Source organism: Hemiscyllium ocellatum, chromosome 43 (genome assembly GCF_020745735.1).
Source record: "Hemiscyllium ocellatum isolate sHemOce1 chromosome 43, sHemOce1.pat.X.cur, whole genome shotgun sequence".
NCBI classification, from domain to species: Eukaryota; Metazoa; Chordata; class Chondrichthyes; order Orectolobiformes; family Hemiscylliidae; genus Hemiscyllium; species Hemiscyllium ocellatum.
This window is the reverse complement of record NC_083443.1, coordinates 33,897,823-33,924,584: the sequence shown is the minus strand read 5'-3', so window position 1 is coordinate 33,924,584 and position 26,762 is coordinate 33,897,823. Positions and strand designations below refer to the sequence as shown.

Sequence of the window (26,762 nt, the reverse complement as noted above, 5' to 3'; positions counted from 1 at the left end):
GACATTGACAGCAAAGAAGTCATCACTCGTGCAAAACTGACAGCAAAAGTGGTCAGTTAGGACTTTAGAGTAAAGCAATGTGCCTTATGCACAATATTTAATTTCACAAAAATATGTTTCAGAGGCTCAATTTATAGATTAATTTTCCATCACATACAAACCTGTTGAAAAGGAAGTTAAATTTACAATAGTTTTCTCAGCTTCAAATGCCTTGCAACCATACAGAATGTAATTCTACATGCTGGCAACCACACAGACCTACCCACATGCAATCAGATCAAATTTCATCGGCATATTGCAGAATGATGGAAAATTCTGATTTAGAGGTGGAATGAGCTGCTCAGAATGTAACATAATTGGAGGATACCATATCATCTCACAAACAAAACCCAATGTTGCCTGCTTTTATGGAGGATGAAGAGTGGGTCAGATACAAGATGAAAGGGAAGGACAGTGTGAGGAGAATTTGTGAAGGATAAAAATGGAGAAGCAGTCAGGGGAGAAACTGGTAGAAAGAAATACAAAGATCGAACAAAGGAGACACAAGAAGAAACAAAGCAAGGAGAAAAATAATTTCCTCTGCGTATTTATAGCCAGAAAATCCTTCCTCCGATAAGGAAGCCAAAAATGCAATCAATACTCCAAATGTGGTCTCACCAAGGCCCAGCATAATTGCAGCAAGGTATTGCAGCTCCTGTATTCAACCCCTGTATTCAACTCCTCTTGCTATGAAGGCCAACATACCAGCAGCCTTCTTCACAGCTTGTTACACTTGCTTCTTTGCTCTCGGTGACTGATATAGGGTACCCAAGTCTTGTTGCAACTCCTCCTTCCTGATCTATTGCCATTCAGATAATATCTGAATGTCATCTTGCCCAAAAATGGATAATGTCACATTTATCCACATTCTACTTCACCTACCATGCATTTTTTTCACTCACTCAACTTGTCCAAATCACAATGAAAGCTCTCCAAACTCTGAATCTAGAGGATTTTGAGGAGGCATTGCTGATGGCATTTCTCTAGCATTCTTGTGTGCCACTGATACAGTGTCCAGGTTTTACTTTCATACAGGTGTGCGGTGACAACTGCTCTGTTCCATTGGAGCTTTTGTTCGTTTGTGGAGGTTTTGGTTTCAACCATAAACTGTGATAGATTGTAGAAGGCAGAGCTGGTGCAGTCAATCCAATATTGCACTCTTTGTCAATGGTAGCCTTTTCAGAGACTGGGACTGCTTTAGAGTTTTGATTGGCAACATTCAAAGACAGGCTAAGTTTTTTTGCATACAGAATTGAAGAGTTTGAGATTAGTTTGCAAATCGAGTACAGAATATGAATTAATGCAATGAGGTATAAACAGTGGATCATGATTGTGCTCAACTTTGATTGCTACTGTACCAAAATTAAGTTAAGGTTAATCAAAGATGTTTCCATCAAGGTGATATTTAATTCTGATACTGGAGCGCTGATTTTTGATGAGGTAAATAACTGCTGTCAGACAGATTTTCATAAAAATTAATGAAATGAGGGCATTGCTGGTTAGGCTGGCATTTATTACCTATCTCTAATTGCCCAGAAGGCAGTTAAGAGTAAAACACACTGATGAGTGTCTGAAGTCACACTAAGGCCAGACCATGAAGGGTGTTAGATTTCCTTCCCAAGAGGACACCAGTATAGCAGGTGGGTTTTCAACAATTATCAGCTGTGGTTCCATGGTTACCATCAGGCTACCTTTTAATTCCAGACTTTCGTTAACTCAAATTTTACCATCTGCCACAATAGGATTCAAACCTATTCTGGTTTATTATCCCAGTGACATTATCGCTAGGGCACCTGAACAAAGTACAAGAGCTATCACACAGTCTTGCTTGACCCTAGGATAGATTTTGAAGGCATCTGTTTCAGATCTCCCACTCAGGGAAGCTGCTAATTGCGGGGACATGATGAAATCTCTTAGTATTCCAAAGATTTGGAAGCCCAAGAATACAGATTTGCAATTTTCGAAGTGAAATGCTTTCATCGGGTCAGTGATGCAATGAAGAATTTCTGGTATTCGTCCTGACCTTTGTCTTGGCTTGGTCTGGCAACAAAGGCAATGTTGGAGGTTTATTTGGAAAGTGTTTAAAGCCACACTGTCTCTGGGAGGATTCTCTCACCCACAGGATGGTTATCAATATATTCCCTGATATGAATTAGACGGATAATTTCCAGAGTATGATCCCTCTCCTCTCTTTACATTCCTGAGTTTGGACAGGGAGGAGAGCTCTTACTACCAAATACGCAAAATCTTGAGGTCTCCATTGTGGTGAAAATGTGTTGCTGGAAAAGCGCAGCATCCAAGGAACAGGAAATTCGACGTTTCGGGCATAAGCCCTTCCTGATGAAGGGCTTATGCCCGAAACGTCGAATTTCCTGTTCCTTGGATGCTGCCTGACCTGCTGCGCTTTTCCAGTAACACATTTTCAACTCTGATCTCCAGCATCTGCAGACCTCACTGTCTCCATAGTGGTAGCTGTTACTCTCTAGGCTGACCCAGAACTGCGTATAACAATTCACACATGTATCACCAATGGGAGAGCTGTAATGATCAAACAGATCAAACACAACCAAGCGAATGACCCCTAAAGTAATCCAACTGAGATATTCAAAGTCGACGGATGTTTGCTTACAAGACCCCCATGCTTTTGTCCGATACACATATGCTGAGAGGTGGAAAGTAAATCAAGACAATTGTAAGAATACACCTTTCCGAAAAGAAAAACTGAAACATGTGGAAGAATGCAATGCATTAATTACCTCATCAGCTGGTAATGTAGCAAGTGGTTTAATGACTGCAGTAAGGGGAACTTGGCATTGCTTTGCCATATCTGAAGTGCAAGGAAGATTATAAGCCGCACATCGAATAAATCGAGGACTTGAATTCCCTGCAAAACAAGCACAAACAAGTCATTTAAAAAAAAATACTACAGCTCCTGCTTCGTAATGCAGAACTTAATTATTGTTGAATTTTTTTTTTCTTCTTTCATGGGCTGAGCCAACATTTATTGCCCATTCCTAACTGCCCAGAAGAGTCAACCACATTGCGATAAACATGGAGCCAGAGAATCTAGAACAGGTTAGGGACAGCAGAAATCCTTCCTAAGGCACATTTATGAGCCAGATAGATTTGTTTTTAATGACATCAATCATGAGTACATGATCACCATTGGGTTCTCTTTTTATTTTGACTTTTATTGAATTCAAATGTCACCATGCGCCATGGTGGGATTCAAACGCAGGCACTCAGAACATTCAGAATTACTAATCTAGCAATATTACCATGATGCCACTTACCTTTTCCTTTTTTACTTGTCAGGATAAAAACAAGAATGCCAAATTTCAAAAAGAGGAAATTGTCATGCAGAAGAGGGTATTGACTGGGTGGCATTTGACTCTGGTCAAGGCATTGCCATAGAGAAAGCAATCGAAAAGTATCGGCTTTCAGGCAGATCAAACACAACTTGAGGCTTGAAATATCCCCTTTGCTTGCAGAGAGCACATGCATATACACAGTCACTAAGCTGAAAAAGAGTCATCAATCGGGCTACAGTGTGACACACTTGCATGTACTAGAAGCCACATATTAAAACATCTGAACCTTGCAGACAGAAAGAGCAGGTGTACGCACTGTCTTCTCCAAGTCAAAACAAAAGGTGACAGCTTACTCTGGTTCTCTTCTCAGGACAATGTCTTGCCAATCAGAGCAAATATCAAGGGAACCAACTCCAGTGACAAAACATTGACTTTGGCGTTTTCACAAAGCAAAATACTGAAGATATTGAAGAGTCTTAAGGACGTTACCTTGGTCTTTTACCACAAAGTCAGTAGTCACAAGCGGTGGAACTTGACCTCTCACACCGGTTGAGAATGGTTCAGTTCCTCTGTTTGACTTATCATCTTCAATTACTTGGATCTGTCAAAGTATACAATACATTTCAAACTGTCATTCAATAAAACACAAAAACAAGTCTTTCAGTTGTGGAGATATCTAAGTAGCTGGTTGGAAAAGGGCCTAAGTGGACATTATGATCACATATGACTGAACGAACACAGAGCTTCCCAAGCAATTCAGTAAACAAACAATCCTGCTGCAATCCTGCACAAGAGGCCAGAATAAATCCAGGTGTGATTTCTCATTTGTACTAAGTTAGCTGACCTCAGCCAGAGCAGCGGTGGGACCACAGCTGGTTTCATAATGTCTAGGGAAGAGGAAGAAATGAACACAGACTTCAAACTCTGAAGACTGTTCACTGGTTGCTGCTAGGTGCATGGGTCAGCGTCAAGTAAGCAGGAGAGTAGTTTCCAGTAAGTGGAATGGAAAGTAGAAATTTGTAGTAGAGGGAAAAATACAAACATTTGACTTGAATTGAGCACAGCTTATTAATACCTTACATTGTTTTTCTCTCAAAAACAACTCCAAAGATTATCGAGTAACTGCAATGCTCTCCAAGAGCTAAGAGGCTCTCAATGAGCACTATTAAAAACATTTGTAACAAGTAAATCCATTTATTGTGTTCATTAAATCTAGCCAAATTTACATTCTGAAATTCAGTTTTGAAGCACAAATGACTCATACAGCTTTCTGAGCAGGCACATGCTGTTAAGATACAGGAACAGAATATCGCCATAAGTTATTTCATATAATTCACTTTAATATTATTCAACCAGTTTTCTAAGTCTGATGCAACTACTAAACAATGGTAGCAAGTATTACAATAGGGCTGCTAGCTCTTGCATGTGACTTGGGAGGCAGAAAGACTATGTCGAAGGGCTAAAATGGGCTACATTATTTGAAAAGGATATTTATGCAACTGCAAACAACAGCGACAGTTTATGAAAAAAAAAGTTAGCTGGTGTCACACATTTAAACTAAGACCACAAATACTCACTAAGCTCAAGAAACAAGTTTAGATTTGGATTTTCAGCAATCCTGTTTTATCTACCACCGTCTGTAAGGTACCAAAGTAGATCACCAGGTTAATTTGCTCAAACATTAACCAATCCAAAAATTATTGATACTGTCAGAAAGATTTATACTGTAAGAATTCACCTTTGTGGAGTTATTTTACTGACACAGCATTGTGGTGTTACAAAATAAGCTGTAGACAAAGTGCAATTAAACTGACAAGATTTTGTGACCTTACAGCACATTTGTCACATGTAGAGCAACATGCCTTTTAGAATGAAAAGCAAAGGCAGGAATGAAGGTGGTAACAGCACACGAACATACAAGCAGACTTACTGGACTAGGAATTGCATCTGGATCTATTCTATGTCTTGTTTTCTGTTGAGGTGGCAGTTCATTAAGTTGCTTAAAAAGGCACAAATGAGCAGCAAAACAGGAGAGAAACAGAACAGTAACAGTTGTTACTTCTATCTTCCCACATGAATGGTGCCACATTAGCAAGTCCTTTGACATACGTTTACACATACATCATTGCACATGCAACCTGTGTTATTCAGTTAGACTGGTTATCTATCATTTCTATGCATTATGCAGGCCTGTTCACATTCCCACAGCTTTAATATTAAAAAGCTCAATACTCAAAAGTATTCTGGCTAGAATGATAATTTTACAAATAAAATAAAAGTGTTAGCATTTCAACTCTAACTGTCTGATTGTGTTAACTCAAAAACCTGACAGAAGTAAATTTTTAACAGAAATACTGATAGTTAAAGCATTTAGTTCAAACTTATTTGATATCAAGCTTTCATGCTCCATTTTCCTTTTCAATGTCTGGCAAGGTAATTACCCAAGTACATCCAGCGTTCAGAATTGCCCACAGACACTGGAGCATCTACAATTGTTAATTAGATGCATAAACGTGACTCCAGCAGAGGAACTTCACTAACCCCTTCCCAGGTTGAGAAGTTTTAATAGTTCAAGCACCTTAACCAGAATTTACTTCCAAGAAGCTTGATAAGATTGCTTGACAGGCCGAAGGAAAAACTGCAATGGATTGTTCACTACCTTCTCCCCAAAACTTCCAATGGAGTTTCCCATGCTCATGTCAACTCCTGACTTCATTACGAACACCACAATCTTGTTGGATACCATTTTGTTCCTATCCCTGTAAATGGATCAGTAAGCCGAGTGTTGCAGGAGACTGACAGCATATTACTTTGAGCCAAAGCAAATCAAGAACACAGCCATATCTTTCTCAGAAGCTGGACAGGATACCCAAAAAAAAAGGGCTTGTGATCATTGTTTTCATGAGTCTTGAATAAAACTGTTGAATCAAAAGCTTTACAGCCATCACATTGAATTAAATGGTAATCAACAATCCAGCATAACCCTCAAGTCTCACCAAAATTTAAATGATTCAAGTTCTTATCTTCACTACCCTAACAAAACTCTTATCAGGCACTGATCATTAGCTTCCCCTCTCACCCTAAATTAATCTTGAAACAACTTAATCAGCTATGGATTCTCCACATTAACAGTTTTGCTTAAATGACTAATAAATGTCTCATTACATCACCATGGGTTACATGTCATATACACAAATAAACCAACATTGGTAGCACAGGAAGTTGCAACTAGAGATAACTACTGATTACCTGCTTCAAGCTCAGACTTGCTCTTAAGCTTGACTAATTCCACAAGCAGTTTCCTGCTCTTCCCTCTGGTTCCCATTCTCATGAGGAGTGAGAAGCAAGGATACAGAGAGGTGAGAAGACAGCATGAACACTGAACTTAGAGTTAACAGAAGAACAGGACTGAACAAAGAGATGGTCAACTAATCACAGGGTGCATGGCACCAGGCTAGCTGTGGGGCAACAGGTTGGAGGGACTGCAACCCAGGCAACTAGCAAGAGAGGCAGAGAAGGGTTAGGACTCTTAGAGTTGACAAAAAGAACGAACTTGGGAGCCCAGAAATGTTGATGCACCAGAAAAAAATTAGTTGGCTGTCTACCAGAGATACAATACCAACCCACCACAAGCAGAAGTGACTGCAGACATTGCCCTCAGGCATAACAACTTTTCAGTGCAGGAACTGTTACTTTGAAGCTGTGTCATTCGCAATGAATTGCACGGTTATGATATTTTGCTTTGCACAAAATCAAATTTCCAAACAGAAGTGCAAACATGTTCAGGAAAACACATGCAAATAAAATACAAAAATTACCTTCAGGTCTCCCAAGTTTGTAAACAATGGACAGATGCAAGCAAATTCTTGTAATAAGCAGAAAAAGAGTATTTTTTATTTCTTTATGGGATGTGAGCATTGCTGACAAACCCAGCAGTTGCTGCCCATCCCTAATCACCCTTGAAGCAGTTAAAAGTCAACCCACATTTCTGTGGGTCTGGAATCATGTAGGCCAGACCAGATAAGGATGGCAGATTTCCTGCCCTAAAGGACATTAGTGAACTAGATGATTTTATATGCTAACGGATGATAGTCTTACAGCTATCATTAACAAGAGTAGCTTTAGATTCCAATTTAAGTTGATTGTAAGCTCTATCAATTGGTATGGTGGAATTTGAACTCATGCCCCCGAAGCATTAGCCTAGGATTAAGAGTCCAACGACATTTCCATGAAGTCACCGTCTTCTTCCGAAAACACTGAAACAATTTTATAAACATTAGAATACAACAGCCAGTAAGACAACAGCTACAAATCATGGTCCTTACTGGGCTAGGAATGCTATCTGGGTCCAGCCTTTTCTGTTGTGGTTGGGGTTGACTGGGGTAACTTGGTGCTCCAGTGTAAGGTGCAGCAAAGTTCGGTTGGGGCGATCTCACTTGTCCAAAAGAACCTGAAAGGACATCACAAATCAAGAAAAGCCAAGTAGCAAACAAAATGTGTGTGTATCATAACACCAAGGAATACCTGCAGGATTAATGAGGAATCAGCAAGTTGTAGTGTACAAGTCACCAATGCTCACAAAGTCTAATCAGACACACCACTGCTTCCATGAAGTGGATCGCTCAAACATACATTTGCACAGGTTCACGGACAAATTGAATACAATCGAATATTCATTTGCGACGGTCAGCAGAACCCAAGGCAGAAATATTCCTAAAGCTTATGGGTACTGAGAGTGAAGTTATTATGTAGTGCAGTGGTAGTGTTCCTATCTCTGAGCCAGAAGGCACAGGGACAGGTTCACCTGTGTCAGAGTGTCACAACATCCAAACAAGTTTATCAGAAACCATACCAAACAGAAAAATGGAGTAAAAATATCAGAATGGAGGGCATTCAGTCCATCATGTCTAATAGTCCTGAGTTATTCAATTAGTCCCACACCCCTGCTTGTTACCCATAGCCCCGCAAATATTTCCCTTAAGTATCTGTCTAATTCTCCTTTTAAATTACTACTAAATCTTCACTACCCACTCAGGCAGCAGATTGCAGGTCAGAACAGTTCAGCATTCAGAGAAACATTCATTCCAATCCTTGATATTTCTCAAGCCAATTCAGTAATACACTATGCTATACAGAGCATGATTTTTGCTTTATACATTAACGGGACATGGATGTCACTGGCTGGACCAGCAGTAATTGCCCATCCCCACTGCCCTGCAGAAGGTGCTGAACTACCTTCTAAACCGCTGTAGCTTGTGCCCTGCCGATAGATGCAGCAACATCAATGTACTTTAAAGTCAGGTTGGTGGGTGTTTGAAAGAAAGTTGCTAGTACTGGTATTCCAATGTATCGTCTCTCTTCGTCCTTCTAGACAGTAGTGTCAAAGAAACAGTCCATCTTGTAGATGGTGTGCACTGCCGCAACTGAGCAGTGGTAGATGGAGTGGATGTGGTGTCAATCAAGCTTTTTCCTGGGTGGTGTTAAGCTCTGAGTGCTGTTGGAGTTGCACTCATCCAGGCAAGGGTAAGTATTCCATCACAATCTTGACTTGGGCCTTATTGATGGTGGACAGGATTTGTGGTATGAGGCAGGGTGTAACTTGTCAGAAAATTCCTAATCTCTGACTTGCTCCTGTAGCCACGGGTACTTGTGATTAGTCCAGTTCAGCATCTGACCAATGGCAACTGCTAGGGTGTTGACAGTGGGGCATCTGGAGCAGGTATTGCCATTCAAGGTCAAGGATGGCAGCTAGATTCCCAAGCTTGGATATTGTCCAGGCCTTACTGTATTCGGACATGAACTGCTTCAGTATCTGAGTGATTGCAAATGGTGCGGAACATTGCACGGTCAACATCAAGTTTCCTCACTCTGACCTTGTAGAGGAAGGAGGGTCAGTGATGAAGCAGTTCAAGTTGTTTGGGTCTAGAACACTACCCTGAAGACCTTGTGCAGAAATGCTCTGGAACTGTGAAGATCTGATCTCCAGCAACCACAACCATCTTCCTTAGTGTGAGGTATGACTGCAGGGCTCTCAATTGCAGCACTCTGTCAAATGCAGCATTGATGTCAAGGGCAAAAACTCTTACCTCATGTCTGGAATTTAGTTATTTTGTCCATATTTTCACAAAGGCTATAATGAGGTCAGAAGCTGAGTGGTCCTGGCAGAACCCAAACTGAGCATCAGTGAGATTTTATTTTCATTCATTCACAGAATGTGGGGGTCACTGGTTAGGCCAGCATTTATTGCCCATCCCTAACTGCCCAAATCAAATACATTGCTATTGGTCTGGAGTCACTTCCTTCCTGAAAAGATATCAGTGAACCAGATGAGATTTTCCTCACAATCGGCAATAGCTTCAGGGTCATCATTAGCCCCCATTTCAGATTATTATTGAATTCAACTACTACCATCCGCCATTGTGGGATGCAAACCCAGGTCCCCAAAACATGATCTGGGCTCTGCAACAATAATAACACTAGGCCATTGCGGAGCAAATAATGTTTGATAGCACTGTCGATGACATCTTCCATCACTTCACTGAGGATTGAGAGCAGATCCATAATTGTGTGTACAGTGGGCTATTTTATACATTGTTAGGTAGATATCAGCGTTGCAGCTGTATTGGGAAAGCTTGACTAGGAGTGCAGCAAGTTCTGGACCATAATGTTAAGGACCATAGCCTTCAACCATTTCTTGATATCATGTGGAGTGAATTGTACTGGCTGAAAACTGACATTTATGATGTCAGGGTTCTCTACTGGACTTGTTACTTCTGGCTGATGACTATTATGAATGCTTCACCCTTATCTTTTGAACTGTTGTGGAGGCCCCCATCATTGAGAAGATACTTGTGGAACCTCCTACTTCAGTGCATTATTCAAGTGTCGACCATTATTCATAACCAAATGTTGCAAGACCGCAGAGCTTAGATCTGATCTGAACTATTGTTTATGCAATCACCTAGCCTTGTGCTTACACAAGTCGCCCTGTTTGTAGCTTTGATTAGAGTGGTGCTGGAAAAGCATAGCAGGTCAGGCAGCATCTGAGGAGCAGGAAAATTGATGTTTTGGGAAAAAGCTCTTCATCAGGAATATTACACACTAATACACGAATCTATATCTTGACTCTAATTTCCAGCATCTGCAGTACTCATTTCCATCTATTTGTAGCTTTATCAGATTGACACCTCATTTTCAGGTATGCCTGACACTGGTCCTGGCATTTCCTGCTGCACTCTTCATTGAAGCTGGGCTGATTGCCTGGCTTGATGGTAATAATACAGCATGGGACAGACTGCGCCAAGATTGCAGGTTGTGTTTGAGTTCAATTCTGCTGATGGCCACACAGTCTCTTAGAGGCCCTGTCTTGAGATGTTTGACATGTTCACAAATTTATTACATTTTTTTAAGGTGATTCAGCCCGACAATATAATAGATAGTGGTCTCAAACTGAAGACAAGATTTTGTCTTCACAAGCACAGCAGGTCAGGCAGCATCCAAGCAGCAGGAAAATCGACGGTTCGGGCCAGAGCACCGTGCTACGGTCATTCCTACCAACAATGTCATGAACACATCTGTGGCATGCAAACTGTTGAGAATGTGTGTCAATACGTTTTTCCCTCATTGGTTCTGAGGTGGGTGGTGTGGGAATCAGTCTACCAGCTTTGCACTTGAGCACTCAATTAGTTCAGGGACTTGACAGGGCCTGCAGTCAATGCTGAGGACTCCCAGGACAACACCCTTCTTTATCACCACATCTGCTCAGCTTGTTCTGCCAGTGGGATGGTTGGGATTGTAAATTGTGTCCCTGGATCTAGATTCCCCCACCAGGACATTGGGATGGTTATGGTAACGTCTGAGACATCAGTGTCTTAGTCGATGCCAGGTGATCCACCTGGTCTCATTCTTTTTCCTTTCCGAGATGACAATGGCTTGTTTGGCTGTTTCAGAGTGAACTACAATGCTGTGCGTCTGGAGTCGCAGGTATTCTAGATCAGGGAAGGACACCATTTTCCCTCACAAAAGGAGGCTAGTGACATCAACAATGGTTGCACAGTCATCATTATAATTTCTCATGAAGTCACACAGATTGTCATGTGGGTAAAGCAAAAGGCTGCATTGGGATAGAGGAATCTGATTGCTCATTTCTAGCATGATGAAAAGCATGTTGAAAATCATCATGTTTTCCTGGCAGCTTCCAATTATTCTGACATGCAGCTGAAGATAACTACCAGAATGTCAGCTCCCATTTTTCTGAAATAATCTAATCAAATGTTACAAAACCATTTAACCCCCTACCTTTTCCTGTTAAATGCATAGCTTAGCTAATTGAGTGTTGAATGGAAAATCTAACTTAAATTTGTTCTTTCTTTTGCAAAGCCATTGATAAGATTCATTCAAATTCTACAGGTTCAAATAAGCAGAGTCCAACTTTATAACTTTTCACAAAATACTGGACAGGTTATCCCCAATGCTTCAATCACTGCTCCTGATATTAAGCAGATATAAACTTACCATTCTGTTGTGGCCCAAGTCCCTGACTGGGTTGACTTGGATGTGCTTGAAAGCCCTGAGCCGGTGGGCCACTCACTACCCCTGGCATACCAGGCTGAAGACCTGCTGGTCTATGGTTCAGTTGAGGTGGGTAATGTCCTGTCGGATGCTGGGATGGGGGAAGGCCTGCCTGAGGCTGTCCAGACAGTGGTGGTCCATGCATTACTGGGGGTCTTGGCACCCCAGATGGAGGAAGGAGAGTTGAGCCAGTCAAACCTGTAGATGTGGGAGGCGAGGTGAAGGTTGACGCTGGGACTGGTTGCCCAGGAAAAGGATGTTGAGGATGGTTACCACTCTGAGGTACACTCGAGGGAATATTTTGTAGCGGAGTAGGATATTGCGTATACGATGCTGGACCAGCGAGCGGAAAACTTGCTGTTGTTTGATGGTGAGACGTTGGTGGCCCTGTGAAAAGATATAACTGTCAATGGTAATCCCACAGAAGCAGTTCTCAAATGAGACAGATAATAAGACAACTGGAAATTGTTCCATCATTCTGTAATTCACAGTTTCTATCTTTAGGTGAATATACATTGCTCGCATTTACCAAGAAACAGGAATGGATGTATTTTGAGCAGAATTTGAAGCCTGATACTGTAGCAGAAATAGCTCAATGTACCAATAATGAGGGGAGTACTGTTTTAAAATTGAGGGTCACCCTTTTAGGGTGAGTACAAGAGATGGATTTTTTTTTCACAAGATGGCTATACAACTTTGGAATTCTGCCTCAAGGTGCTTTGACGAGGTAACTGAATACTTTTCAAAGCAGCAGTGGATAGATTGTTATTTGTCAGGGGAAACTGGGTTATTGAGATGGGTGGAAATCTGGAATTTCAAAGAGATAGTCATGATGATATTGAATGGGGAACAGGCTTGAGGGGATTATTCCCACTGTGGAGCTTGCTCCACCATTTAAATCTAATTGCAGCTGATTGAACACTTCAGTACCTTTTATGCACACCATCCATAAAATCATCAGTAAGCAGAAATCTAGCAAGCTCTGCCTTAAATACATACTGCGATTTCACAGCCCTCCAGGGTAGAGAATGCCAAAGTTCCTCAATGTGTAAGATAACTGCATTTCTCATCTCATCATAAGTAGTATCCCACTTACTTTTAAAATTGTGTCCCTGGATCTAGATTCCCCCACCAGGGGGAAGTTTTTTCTGCATCTACCCTGTCTTCCCTACTTGGTATATTTCAACGAGATCACTTCTCTTTTTCCGAACTCCAGAGAGTACAGACTCAGTTTGCCCAATCTCTCTACATTGAGCAGTCCATCCTTCTGATCACAAATCTGGTGAACATTTATTACACTCCCTCTATAGCAACATCTTCCCTGAAATAAAAAGACCAAAACCATTCCTGTACTCACATTCTCTTGCAATAAACAGTAACATTCACTAGCCTTCCTAATAGCTTGCTGCAACTTCACGTTAGCCTTCAGTGACTTATTAACAAGGTTACACAGGACCCTTTGCACATGTACGCTTCCCAACCTCTCACCATTCAAGAAACACTCTGCACACTTGACACTAACACAAAAGGGTATAGCCTTACATTTTTTCACATTATGTTCATCTGTCATATTCTTGCCCACATTTCCCTCAACAGATCTAAGGTGTACAAGTGGGCGGCACGGTGGCACAGTGGTTAGTACTGCTGTCTCATGACACCAGAGACCCGAGTTCAATTCCCGCCTCAGGCAACCGCCTGTGGAATTTGCACATTCTCCCCGTGTCTGCGTAGGTTTCCTCCAGTGCTCCTGTTTCCTCCCACAGTCCAAAAATGTGCAGTTTAGGTGAATTGGCCATGCTAAATTGCCAAACCAATTTACCCCAAGGGGGTAAATGTTGGGGAATGGGTATGGGTGGATTGCTCTTCGGAGGGTCGGTGTGGACTTGTTGGGCCGAAAGGCCTGTTCCCACATTGTAATTAATCTAATTAATCTAATCTAAGTCTGTAATTCCCTGCTTTCTCCCTTGCTCTGTCTGTTCTTGAACAGTGGGGTGCCATTTGTTATCTTCTAATCAGCAGGAAGCATTCCAGTATCTACAGAATTTTAGAAGACAATCTCCAGTGCAGTAATGGTTAGTCAAACACCAATTATTGAATTACAAGGAGATACCACAAGCTAGAGTTCTTTATCTGGAATTTAGAAAGTTTGGGGAGGACCTCACCTAACTTCAACATATTCAGGGGAAACAGATGGATTGCAACCAAACTATTTCGACTGGTTGGGGAGTTCATGTGAGAGGACAGTGCCTAAAAATTAAGAATCCAACATTTCAAAAGAGAAGTGTAGAACCATTTAAACACATGAAGCTTGCAAATTTGAAACACTGGCATAAACCACCATTGAAACGAGATAATATTTTTATTAACTTGTGGGATGTGGACATCGCAAGTTGGCCAGTATTTTTACTGTCAGTCCCCAGTTGCCCTTAAGATGGTGGTGAGTTGCCTTCTTGAACCACTGCAGTCCACATGTGGTTGACACACAATGTCATTAGGGAGGGAATTCCAGGATTTTGAGAAAGCGACAGTGAAGGAATGGTGATATATTTCCAAGTCAGGATGTTAGTGACCTGGAGAGGAACTTCCAGGTGGTGCTCCCATGTATCTTCTGTTCTTGCCCTTCTAGATTTAAGTGGTCATGGGTTTTGAAGGAGTTGTCTAAGGGTCTTTGGTGAATTTCTGCAGTGCATCTTGCAGAAGGCACTCACTGCTGCTACAGAGCTTCAATGGTGGAGAGAGTGCATGCTTCTCAATATGGTACCAAATAGTGGGCTGCTTTGTTCTGGATGATGTGAAGTTTGTTGAGTGTTGTTGGAGCTGCACCCATCCAGACAAGTGGGGTGTATTCCATCACACTCCTGGCTGGAGCCTTGTAGATGGAGTAAATTATGTATTTTGAAAGAGAGATTGATAGATTATTGTTAAAAAAGATAAAGAAAAGGCTGATTCATGGAATTATCTAGAATGAAGATCATTAGTGATCTAACTGAACTACAGAACAGTTTGGCCACGAATTCTCTCTCGATTCAACGAAGATAAGAAATTGAAGGCAAAGTTTAGATTTTTGGTGAACATCAGAAGGAGAAACTTGGGAGTGGTAAAAGAAACCATAACAGGTGAAAAAAAACTTACATAAAGGTCAAAATTTTAAGAAATCCCATTATTATGGGGAGTAGAATCTCAATGAAGGTACTGGTATAAGGCTTTGAGCTGACAATTAAGTGGTCTTCATATAATGAAAGAAGGCTTTCGAGTGGTGACTCTGGATTAGTGGTGCTGGAAGAGCACAGCAGTTCAGGCAGCATCCAACGAGCAGTGTGGTGATGGCAAACTCATACACAAGCTTATGTGATGATGGTTTTTGGAATATAGGTTTTTCAGATAAATCAAACATGAAAGAATTTGGTCTATGAAGACAAATTCAGATGTACGCAATCCGATCAGTTTAACATCACTTACCATAACTCTGACTGGCAGGTGGTGGTGGTGCATTGCTTGTAGAACCACTGATCTGCATTGCTGCCATTTGATTTGGTAACTGTTGTGTATTATTGGGCAGGGGTGCATATTGTTGATATGGCATCGGATGACTACCAGGCATGTATGGTTGAGAGACTGGAAATCTGTAAAAGAAGTTGAATCATTAGATTCCTCCGTTTGCAAGAAGTAATTCCAGTACAGTAGTGTAAAGTTACCTACTGGTTTTGCAATTAGTAGTCAGCAATTCAGCCAAGCCAACAACATTTTGAGCAATTCCTCTGAACTCAGGTACTCCTTACACCATCTTCTGTGTCTCTGTAAGGTTGCCCATTTCCAAATCCTGGCTGATGTAAAGGTGTCTTATAAAGCAAGGGTGACCCCAAGCAAAACTAAGACAATTAATGTTGAGAGGTATGAAACAATTTCCTTCAACCTAAACTATATTTCCCTGATTGGGAGATGCCGGTGTTGGACTGAGGTGTACAAAGTTAAAAATCACACAACACAAGGTTATAGTCCAACAGGTTTAATTGGAAGCACACTAGCTTTTGGAGCACTACTCTTTCCTCAGGTGGTTGTCAGCTGATGAAGGAGCATCGCTCCGAAAGCTAGTGTGCTTCCAATTAAACCTGTTGGACTCTCACCTGGCGTTGTGAGATTTTTAACTTTGTACATTTCCCTGAGTATTTAAAGTCCATAATGCTACCGGCAGGGAGAGGAACTCAGCGACAGGAAACTTCTAAGATGAGTTAAATTATTTGTTTTTCCCCCCTCTCACAATTCTGCTGTGTTTGAAATGATGATCTCAGTAGGAAAACTTAGCTTGCTGAACACTTTTCCATGCTGGCATCATATTAATGTAGGATGTCACGTCAGTTTAGGTGCCCAGCGTCAGCTCTAACACCACAGCAGTTTCTCATCAGCATTCAATACTTAAACAGAAATTTTTCATACAATAGCTGGAAATTATTTTTTTAAGTATAAAAGACAATGTTTGGAAGAGGTACTGGTCTTGCAAAGGGAATGGTACAAAAGGGAGAAATGTTAATAGTTAGTAATTTGGATTAAGACCACTGGAGAATTCACAACATTGACTGGTTGGGCTGAATCACTTGCTTCACTAGAGTTTTTTCATAAAATTCGACAAATTAACATTCCCAATTTAAAAATCCTTGTGCATAGTTAAATCCTCATGTTCATTTCCTCCAGGTTCTGCTCTCCTTACCCGCAATCGAGTAGTGGACTGAAAGTACATTCACATCATTAACAGAATCTAAAAGTTTTCCACATCATCTCGGTGCAAGTTTTAAACAAAGTAACATTTACACTGAACCTAAACACAACTTTATGAAGCCTTATTTGTTGTGTACAATGGGTATCTTAAAGTCAGCTGTTGTGTGTAGAATGCATGGTTTGACAAGCTTGAAACTCTGAGTGCTCAGAGAATATCAAAGTTCAAGTCCAGCTCTGTGGAAATGAAGTGCAATGACAGGGTCTCTATATTTTGGTCCATTTGCTTTTGACATGTGTCATATACAAACCGTTGTAACTGGTCAGACATTGCAGGACCATTCTGAACATCCCCCTGTCCATACTGGTTGTAGGCTGTTGACTGTGCAGCTGTTGAGGGAGGTAATGAGGTTGGGGGTGCACCTGATGCTGTCCTTAATGGACCTACAAAATATAAGACAGACATGAGCATTTTAACTCTCCATACAATAAGGAACTCTATCATCCGTGAAGTGCACTTGCTTATTCATGATTTTTATTTGCTGTTAGCAAAACACAAATTCAACATTCTTTATTAACTAAAACTAGAAGATATTAAGAAACAATTCTCAACTGAGATCAGACAATCATATGTAAAATAGATAGAAAAGACTGAAACTATTATGCAAGTTGTTGCCCATTCAGTACAATGTGATGGAGAAATCTGGTCATGCTATAAGCCAATTTCCAAAATATGGAAGAATTAGAAGGACAAAGATTTTAATCTTTTTTTTTATTTTACAAAAGCACAAAAATATTCATAGCTCCCTCAACTGCTCAGAGGGAATACTACCATACTGACCGAGTTGATCCTGTCTATAATGGAGTTAGTTGGGGAAGTTGTACCTCTGACTGAGCAACAGTGAGGGCATATGAGGCAGCAAGTGAAGTGATTAGGGTAGGAAGATGGGAACAAGAGTAGGCTATTCAGCCCGCTGAACCTATCCTGCTGTCTAGGTCTTGGCTGACTATTATCCTAATGCTATTTTCCCATGCTATTACCATTTCCCTTCAAGTCATTAGTCTCCAGAAACTAAGCTTTTGACTGCAGCACAGCAATTCACAGATGAGAGTTTTAGGTAGGCATAGAATTGGACTAGTTGAGGGGAAGGCATCAGCATCATAGTGAATTGTACTTGCAGGTGTCATACAGTCAACTTGGATCATCAATAAATTGATGCTCAGGTTTTATGTTAGATAGAAAGAACGACAACTGACGTATTGCTGATGGTTTTACAGCATCATGGAAATTGAAATCCAATTAAGTTCACAAATTTCATTCTCTAAACTTACACTGTACAAAGGGTTGAAGAATCTAAAGCTGACAATGCAGTAATTAATTAATGATGCCGTAGAAACATTGAAAAACTTTACTCAGCTCCTGTTGAAATATTAAACAGTGAAATGTCCAGCACCAGTAAACTTAACTAAAAGAAAACTGAAACTTGAGAAACTTGTTGTTCTCTCCAATGAGATGATTCTTAAACTGACAAACTTTTTACCAATTGAGGCAATTTTAATTACAGAAATTGTACAGAAGATCTAATTAGCAAAAATTAGTCTTTCCATCAAAACTTAACTGACAAAACAAAAGCAATTGCTCAGAGTCCAGAACTGCAGATCAAAACAGGGGAGAAGCAGGAAATAAAATACAAAGTGCTGGAGAAACTCAACAAATCTGGCAGCATCAGTGGAGAGAGAAACAGAGTCAATCGTATTGCACTCCAGCAATGGCAGATGCTTCATTATGCCTTGGAGAGGGTACGGAATAAATTGGGCAAAGTGAGTATTGCAGATGCTGGAGATCAGAGTCAAGATTAGAGTGATGTTGGAAAAGCACAGCAGATCAGGCAGCATCCAAGGAGCAGGAAAATCGCATTTCGGGCAACAGCTCTTCATCAGGAATCTGTTGCCTGAAACGTGATTTTTCCTGCTCCTTGGATGCTGCCTGACCTACTCTGCTTTTCCAGCAGCACTCTAATCTTGACTATGGAGTAAAGTGGATGAATCAAAGTTTGGGAGCAACTGTTCCAGAGAAAGGGCTCAACAGACATGTGGAAAATGTTTAAGGAGCAGTTGTTGCAAGTGATGCATAAATTTGTTCCTCTGAGACAGGTAAGAAGGGATAAAGATTAAGGAGCCTTGGATGATGATAACAGAGGAGCCTTTCATCGAAAGGAGGAAGGTAGCTTACCTAAGGTGGAGGATGCAAGGGTCTCGCAGCGCTTTAGAGGATTACAAGCTTGCTAGAAAGGAGCTCAAATGGACAGAGGAGAGCCAAGAGGGGGACACAAGAAAGGCTTAGCAGGAAGGATGAGAGAGAACCTAAAGGCATTTTACTCATAGGTGAGGAATAAGAGAATGTAGGACCAGTCAGGGATAGCATAAGGAATTTGTGCGTGGAATCTGAGCAGATAGGGGAAGCCCTAAATGAGTTTTTTGCTTCGGTTTTCACTAAGCAAAGAGACCTTGTTGCGAATGAGAACGTCGAGGAGCAGGGACATAGACCTGAACAGATCAAGATTGAAGACGTTGATGTGCTGGGAATTTTGGCAAACATTAAGATTGATAAGTCCCCAGAGTCAGACCAAATTCATCCTAGATTGCTCCAGGAAGCAAGAAAGGAAGTTGCTAAGCTGCTGGTGAAGATCTTTGCTTCCTCACTCTCCACAGAAGCCGTACCGGAGGATTGAAGGGAGGCAAATCTAGCTCCTCTTTTCAAGAAGGGTAATAGGGAAATCCCTGGCAATTATAGACCAGTCAGTCTTACGTCTGGGGTCAGCAAAGTTTTGGAAAGAATTCTGAGGGATAGGATTTATGACTATTTAGAAAAGCATAGTGTGATTAAAGGCAATCAGCATGGATTTGAGAGGGGCAGGTCAAGCCTCACAAATCTTACTAACTTCTTTGAACACAGAACATTACAGCATAGTACAGGCCCTTCGGCCCTCGATGATGCACCGACCTGTCATACCATTCTGAAACCCATCGAACCTACACTATTCCATGTACGTCCATATGCTTGTCCAATGACAACTTAAAGGTTCTTAAAGTTAGCGAATCTACTACCATTGCAGGCAAAGCATTCCATACCCTTACTACTCTCTGAGTAAAGAAACTACCTCTGACATTTGTCCTATATCTATCACCTGTCAATTTAAAGCTATGCCCCCCTCGTGCTCACGTCACCAGTCTTGGAAAAAGAGTCTCCCTGTCCACTCTATCTAACCCTCTGATTATCTTACATGTCTCTATTAAGTCACCTCTCAACCTTCTTCTCTCCAACGAAAATAGCCTCAAGTCCCTCAGCCTTTCCTCGTAAGACCTTCCCTCCATACCAGGCAACATCCTAGTAAATCTCCTCTGCACCCTTTCCAAAGCTGCCACATCCTTCTTATAATGCAGTGACCAGAACTATACACAATACTCCAAGTGTGGCAACACCAGAGTTTTGTACAGCTGTAGCATAACCTCGTGGTTCTGGAACTCAATCCCTCTATTAATAAAAGCTAAAACACTGTATGCCTTCTTAACAACCCTGTCAACCTGGGTGACAACTTTCAAGGATCTGTGTACATGGACACCAAAATCTCTCTGCTCAGCTACACTACCATGAATCTTACCATTAGCCCAGTACTTTGCGTTCTGGTTACTCCGACCAAAAAGTGAATCACTTTACAGCTGTCCACATTAAACTCCATTTGCCAACTCTCAGCCCAGCTCTGCAGCTTATCTATGTCTCTCTGTAACCTACAACATTATTCGTCACTATCCACAACTCCACTGACCTTAGTATCGTCTACAAATTTACTCAGCCACCCTTCTACGCCTTCATCCAGGTGGTGAGAGGAGGTGACAAGTCAGGTAGACCAAGGTCGGGCAGTGGATGTGGTGTATGTAGAATTCAGCAAGGCATTTGAAAAGGTTCCCCATGATAGGCTCATTCATTAAGTCAGCATGTATGAGATATAGGGAGATTTGGCGATCTGGATTCACAATTGGTTGGCTGACAGAAGACAGAGAGTGGTTGTAGATGGAAAGTATTCTGCCTGGAGGTCAGTGGTGAGTGGTGTTCCACAGGGCTCTGTTCTCGGGCCTCTGCTCTTTGTAGTTTTTATAAATGCCTTGAATGAGGAGGTTGAGGGGTAGGTTAGTAAATTTGCCAATGACACAAAGGTTGGAGGTGTCATCGATAGTATCGAGGGCTATTGCAGGCTGCAGCGCGACAAAGACATGATGCAGAGTTGGGCAGAGAAATGGCAGATGGAGTTCAATCTGAATAAATGCGAAGTGATGCATTTTGGAAGGTTGAACTCAAATATAGGATTAAAGACAGGATTCTTGGCAGTGTGGAGGAACAGAGTGATCTTGGTATTCAAGCACATACATCCCTCAAAGTTGTTACCCAAGTGGATACGGCTGTTAAGAAAGCATATGATGCTTTGGCTTTAATTAACGGGGGATCGAGCTTAAGAGCCGTGAGGTTTTGCTGCAGCTCCACAAAACCCTGGTGAGACCACACTTGGAATATTCATATAATCTGTTATAGCTGAAAATGTGTTGCTGGAAAAGTGCAGCAGGTCAGGCAGCATCCAAGGAACAGGAGATTCGACGTTTCGGGCATAAGCCCTTCTTCAGGAAGGGGTCTTCACTCCTGAAGAAGGGCTTATGCCCGAAACATCGAATCTCCTGTTCCTTGGATGCTGCCTGACCTGCTGTGCTTTTCCGGCAACATTTTCAGCTCTGATCTCCAGCATCTGCAGACCTCACTTTCTCCTATAATCTGTTATAGCAAAGATACCGAGGCTTTGGAGAGGGTGCAAAGAAGGTTTACTAGGATGCTGCCTGGACTGGAAGGCTTGCCTTACAAAGAGATGTTGACTAAGCTTGAACTTTTTTCTCTTGAGAGGAGGAGGAATAGAGGTGACCTGATCAAGGTAAATAAGGTATTGAGAGGCATGGATAGAGTAGAAAGCCAGAGACTTTTCCCCAGGGCAGGACTGACTGCTACGAGGAGTCATAGTTTTAGAGTGTTAGGAGGAAGGTATAGAGGAGACATCAGAGGTAGGTTCTTTACGCAGAGTTGCGAATGCATGGAATGTGTTAACAGTGGTGGAGGAAGCAGAGTCTTTGGGGACATCTAAGCAACTGCAGTTGAGGGGTACGTAGGTTAGGTCATTTTATTTTAGGTTTGGAATAATCCTCGGCACAACATCATGGGCTGAAGGGCCTGTTCTGTGCTGTACTTTTCTATGTTTTAAAGGTGCAGCTATAATAGATAACTGTTGTGTACAAGTAGCGTTTCATCTTAAATAAGACGATATGTAAAGAACATTTGTTAGAAAACAAAAAAAAGGTGGGAATAGAAAAAGACAAAGTGAAATTAGGGAGGTAGGCAAAAAGACAGTTGCCAACACAAGTTTTTGGAAGCATATATATCAGAGAACAGTCAAAACAATGGATGTACAGGTTCGATGGATTGGCCACGCTGAAATTGTCCATAACATCTAAGTGATGTGCAGGCTAGGTAGATTAGCCATTGTAAATGCCAGTTTACAGGTATAGGGTAGGAAGCTGGGTCTAAACGGGATGCTCCTTGAAGGATTGGATAGTAGTCGACTGAGAGATGGAATCACTCCTGTGTTACTGAAGGAGTTTGGAGGAGGCAACAGATACATGCAACAGAAAGCTTGGAAGGTCGCCACCAAACTGCAAACTAAAACATAGCATACAACTAGAATAAAACAGAAAGCAATGTAGGAGGCTATTATAAACTAATTATAAACTAATGCATAAATCTGCAGAGGTCAAAAGATGAGCAGACTGATTTGATGATTCACTAGGTTTAACCCTGATAACAATTAACATTAAGTTAACATTGTTTTTGAACATATTGTACATAGATCACAACCACAAATCAGGTCCAATACATCACTTAATGAGAGGGTAAAGAGATCCACCAGTATATGCACAGGGAATGTAACTAATCTCCCGAAGTTATTACAAACAACGCTTATTCCAAAATGCCAATTTACATACTTCTTTCTGCAATTAGTGGAAGCAGCGACGTGCAGTAACATCATTGGATTAATGATCCGTAACACCAGGCTCATGCATTAGGAACACAGATTCAATCTAACTATGACAACACTCCTGCTAACAGTTGCTCTTCTGCTCAGACTTCACAGTCCATGCGTAGCAGCAACATTTGGAAATGGAAGTCGATGCTGCGATTGGTGTCAGCAGTTGTGGATGCCCACACCTTCCCCCTCGCTTGTGCCCAAGGCCCCAAAGAAATTTTCACATCGACAGAAATTTTCCTGCATATCCAAATACCTCAGCTACTTCGTCCGTTGTTCTCGATGTGGTGTCGTCTACATTGAGGAGACGGGATACCAACTCACAGCATGTTTCAGAGAACAATTCTGGGACACACACACACACTAAATAACCCCACCGCTGTGGCGGACCACTTCATCCCCCCTTCCACGACACCAAGGACATGCAAGTCCTGGGCCGCCTCCACCGCCAAATCCAAGCCACCTGACAACTGGAGGAAGAATGCCTCATGTTCTGCCTTCAACCATATGGGGCATCAACATGGACTTCACTAATTTCCGGAGCTCCCCCACCCCCATCCCAGATCCAACCCTCCAATTCTGTACGCCCTCTTGCCCAGCCCTACCTATCCACCTTCCTTCCCACCTTTTCACTCCACCCTCTCCACTGACCGATCACAGTCACCACCCACCTGCACACACCTATCACCTTCCCGGCTACCTTCTCCCTCCTATTTATCTCTCAATCCCCTTCCTCCCCACATATTCCTGTTGAAAGGCTTATGCCAGAAACATCAATTCTCCTGCTCCTTGGAGGCTGCCTAACTTGCTGTGCTTTTCCGGCAAATTCTTTTCGACCATAATTATAACCACACATTTTATTACACTGCATCTATATAAATTTTGTCGACCTTTATTCACCTCAAAACCTTCAGTGACAGAGGAATTATCAGGAACATTTAGCACTGGATTAAATGTAACTACATACCCAATTCTATGCTTCCACATTTGAAGTGGACCAGAGAAAGTGATTAGAAGACCTAAACAGCTCCATCTCCAGTCTGGAAGGACTACTATCCTGAGTACAGTGATGAAACAAGGGTGAGACTCTTGAGACCAGAGTTCCCTCAATCCATTATTCCTCTTTGTAATAATGGTATGACATCTTCCCCTTACATTCTTCCAAAATTCATTTGATGTTCGGAGAAAGATCTAGAGTCTTTTCCAAATGCTGTGTTATTTTGGTTGATTCAAACTTTGGTTTCTGCTTCTTATTGCATTGTTCACTTGCTGTTGTGTCAACCTTCTGTAAAGATTTACCATCCTCAATAAAATATTTATTTTTAAACTAAACCCAAACTACCTGATCTGAAAGCACAGTGTGAAACACTCATGATCCTACAGAATGTACCTTGTAAGAAATATACTGGTCACTGTGGACTGGGTTACTTACACCGTCAATGGGGTTTATAATTGCTAGTTCACAGGAAGCATAATGTTATCTTGAAAAAGACAGGTGTGTGTTTTGGGCAGCATACACCCACAAACTTGTTTTTTTTTAACCAGAGCAGATGTGATAGGCCGATTTTCTATGCTGTGGAACTGTAAGGCCCTGTCTTTTTAAGCGGAGGTTTTGTTTAGCAAGCACTAATTGAAAAATAAAATGATCTACACCCACCATCCCTAAACCCAAAGTCAGGGACGTACGGTGACTCAGTGGTCAGCACTGCTGCCTCACAGTGCTAGGGTCCCGGAGTTGATTCCAACCTTGGGCAGTTGTCCATATGGAGCATGCACATTCTCCTCGTGTCTGCGCAGATTTTATCCGGGTGTTGTGATTTCCTCCCACAGTCCAATGACGCACAGATTGGGAGGATTGGCCGTGTTAAGTTGCCTCTTGTCCAGGGGTGTGTGGACTAGGTGGGTTGGCTATGGGAAATGTAAGGTTGCAGGGATAGGGTTGGGGGTGGGGTGCTGTTTGAAGGGTTGATGTGGACTCGATGGGCCAAATGACCTGCTTCCACACTGTAGGGATTCTATAGAATTTCAAATTAAATCTGACTGTAATACAAGTATGATCACCTTACACTGAAAAGACATTTTTAAATGACAGACTAATTTGTTTTGATGGAAGCTTTAACGTACATCACTTTCCACATCACCTCATACTTCTTTTTGACATCAATTTCCCAGAAACGTGGAGAGAGACAGCAAGACCGAAAGAGATAGAGGGAGACAGAAAGATACGGAGTTCTGTAGGTCAAGGGGAAATTGAACAATGTACATGAGAAAATAGCAGAGTGAACCAAGATGTTTGGAACAATTCTACTTCATACCTCCCAGTTGATTATAATACCAACCTTGTGGAACAGCAGTTGGTTGATAACCTTGAACAGGTCCATTATATGGTCCATATTGAGAGGTTGGAACACCCGCCGTATGCTGACTGTTGTATCCGAACGGTTGGTACCCTTGGTAACCAGATTGGGGCTGCCCATAAGATGCCATGTGACCCTGTTGATTCATCCTTATTTAACCAGGTTCATCCCCAAAATGGTTTTACCTGAAATTAGAACAATGATAACATTTGCAATCAGAACATAAAATTTTCAAGTCAAACTTTGGTGACTTCCATTCCAATGGTTTCTTACATTCTGATGTCATAGGAGTTGAACAGAAGCACTTTAAAATCTCCCGGTGAGAAATGATAGGCTATACACCATTAGTGACAGGCTTTGCGCAGTGAAGACAAATCTCAAAAGCAGTCCCTTTGGAATTCATTTGAACTGCTCAAATAACGTGCAAAGAAGCAAGTTTATTTCTTTACCCAGAAATGTAATCGGTCAGTTCTAACTTTGTTCCAATTTAATTTCCTACTCCGTTCTCAACTGTTAAAAGACCATTCCTTTGCATCCTTGGAACATTATTAGGCTATCACTACCTCGACTACCTGACCATCAAAACCACAGAACAAGCCTTCCCCAAACCGATGAACTCTACTACCAAGAATCTGCTCATTGACATTCCTTTCTCAAACCTTCACAAGTTACAAATCATTTGCAATAACAGTCCTCCATCTTCTCCCTCACACTGTGGACTCCCACTTTTTTCGTCCTCTGCAAACTCCATACATCAAACTTCCACTTGCAAATCAGTCATCTTATTCCATCACTCTAACTTTAAACCCCAAAGGCAACATTCAGACTTATAATAATGAGCAATCCCTGTTCTTTTATTGATCACCTGTGTGGATATTCAACCCTAGTCCTCTGTTTTGCTACTTTACTCCCAGTGTTAATAGATATTAATTCTTAACACTATTGGCTTGGGTTAGAACACGAGAACACAAGAACTCGGAGCAGGAGGAGGCCATCTGGCCCTTTGAGCCTGCTCCACAATTCAATCAGATCATGGCTGATCTTCTCATAACCTCAGCTCCACTTACCCGCCATAACCCACTATCCCTCAATTCTTTTATTTTTCAAAAAGGTATCTACCTTAGCTTTAAAAGTGATTAATAAAGTGGCATCAAATACTTCAGTGGAATTCCATAGATTTACAACACTCTGGGTGAAGAGGTTCCTTCTCAATGGAGTCCTAAATCTGATCTCCCTAATTTTGAGGCTATGCCCTTTTGTCGTTGTTTCACCTGCCAGTGGGACCAGCCTCTCTACATCTATCTTATCTATTTCTTTCATAATTTTATACGTTTCTCTAAAATCCTCCCCATTCTACTGAATTCCCATGAATATAATCCCAATTTACTCAGTCTCTCCTCAAAAAGCCAACCCCCTGAACTCCGAAACTAACCTAATGAACCACTTCCGCACTCCCTCTCATGCCAGTACATCCTTTGAGGAGAAAGTGAGGATTGCAGATGCTGGAGATCAGAGCTGAAAATGTGTTGCTGGAAAAGTGCAGCAGGTCAGGCAGCATCCAAAGAGCAGGAGAATCGACGCTTCGGGCATGCCCAAAACATTAGTTCTCCTGCTCTTTGGGTGCTGCCTGACCTGCTGCGCTTTTCCAGCAACAC

General features: G+C 41.7%; 1 protein-coding gene across 2 annotated transcripts in view; it reads right to left on the bottom strand.

The window, feature by feature from the left end:
- Positions 1–26,762, bottom strand: part of LOC132834890 (protein transport protein Sec24C-like) — a 70,966-nt gene that overhangs the window by 28,923 nt on the left and 15,281 nt on the right. Inside the window, exons 2-9 of one of the 2 annotated variants that reach the window (XM_060853970.1) lie at positions 25,090–25,292; positions 16,943–17,075; positions 15,381–15,544; positions 11,865–12,308; positions 7,676–7,800; positions 5,281–5,349; positions 3,840–3,951; positions 2,796–2,923 (exon numbers count right to left, since the gene is read on the bottom strand). In XM_060853970.1, coding sequence (XP_060709953.1) covers positions 2,796–2,923; positions 3,840–3,951; positions 5,281–5,349; positions 7,676–7,800; positions 11,865–12,308; positions 15,381–15,544; positions 16,943–17,075; positions 25,090–25,255 — 1,341 coding nt within the window. In that variant the 5' untranslated portion in view covers positions 25,256–25,292. The remainder of the gene's footprint in view (positions 1–2,795; positions 2,924–3,839; positions 3,952–5,280; positions 5,350–7,675; positions 7,801–11,864; positions 12,309–15,380; positions 15,545–16,942; positions 17,076–25,089; positions 25,293–26,762) is intronic. The other variant, XM_060853971.1, reaches the window with a different exon arrangement.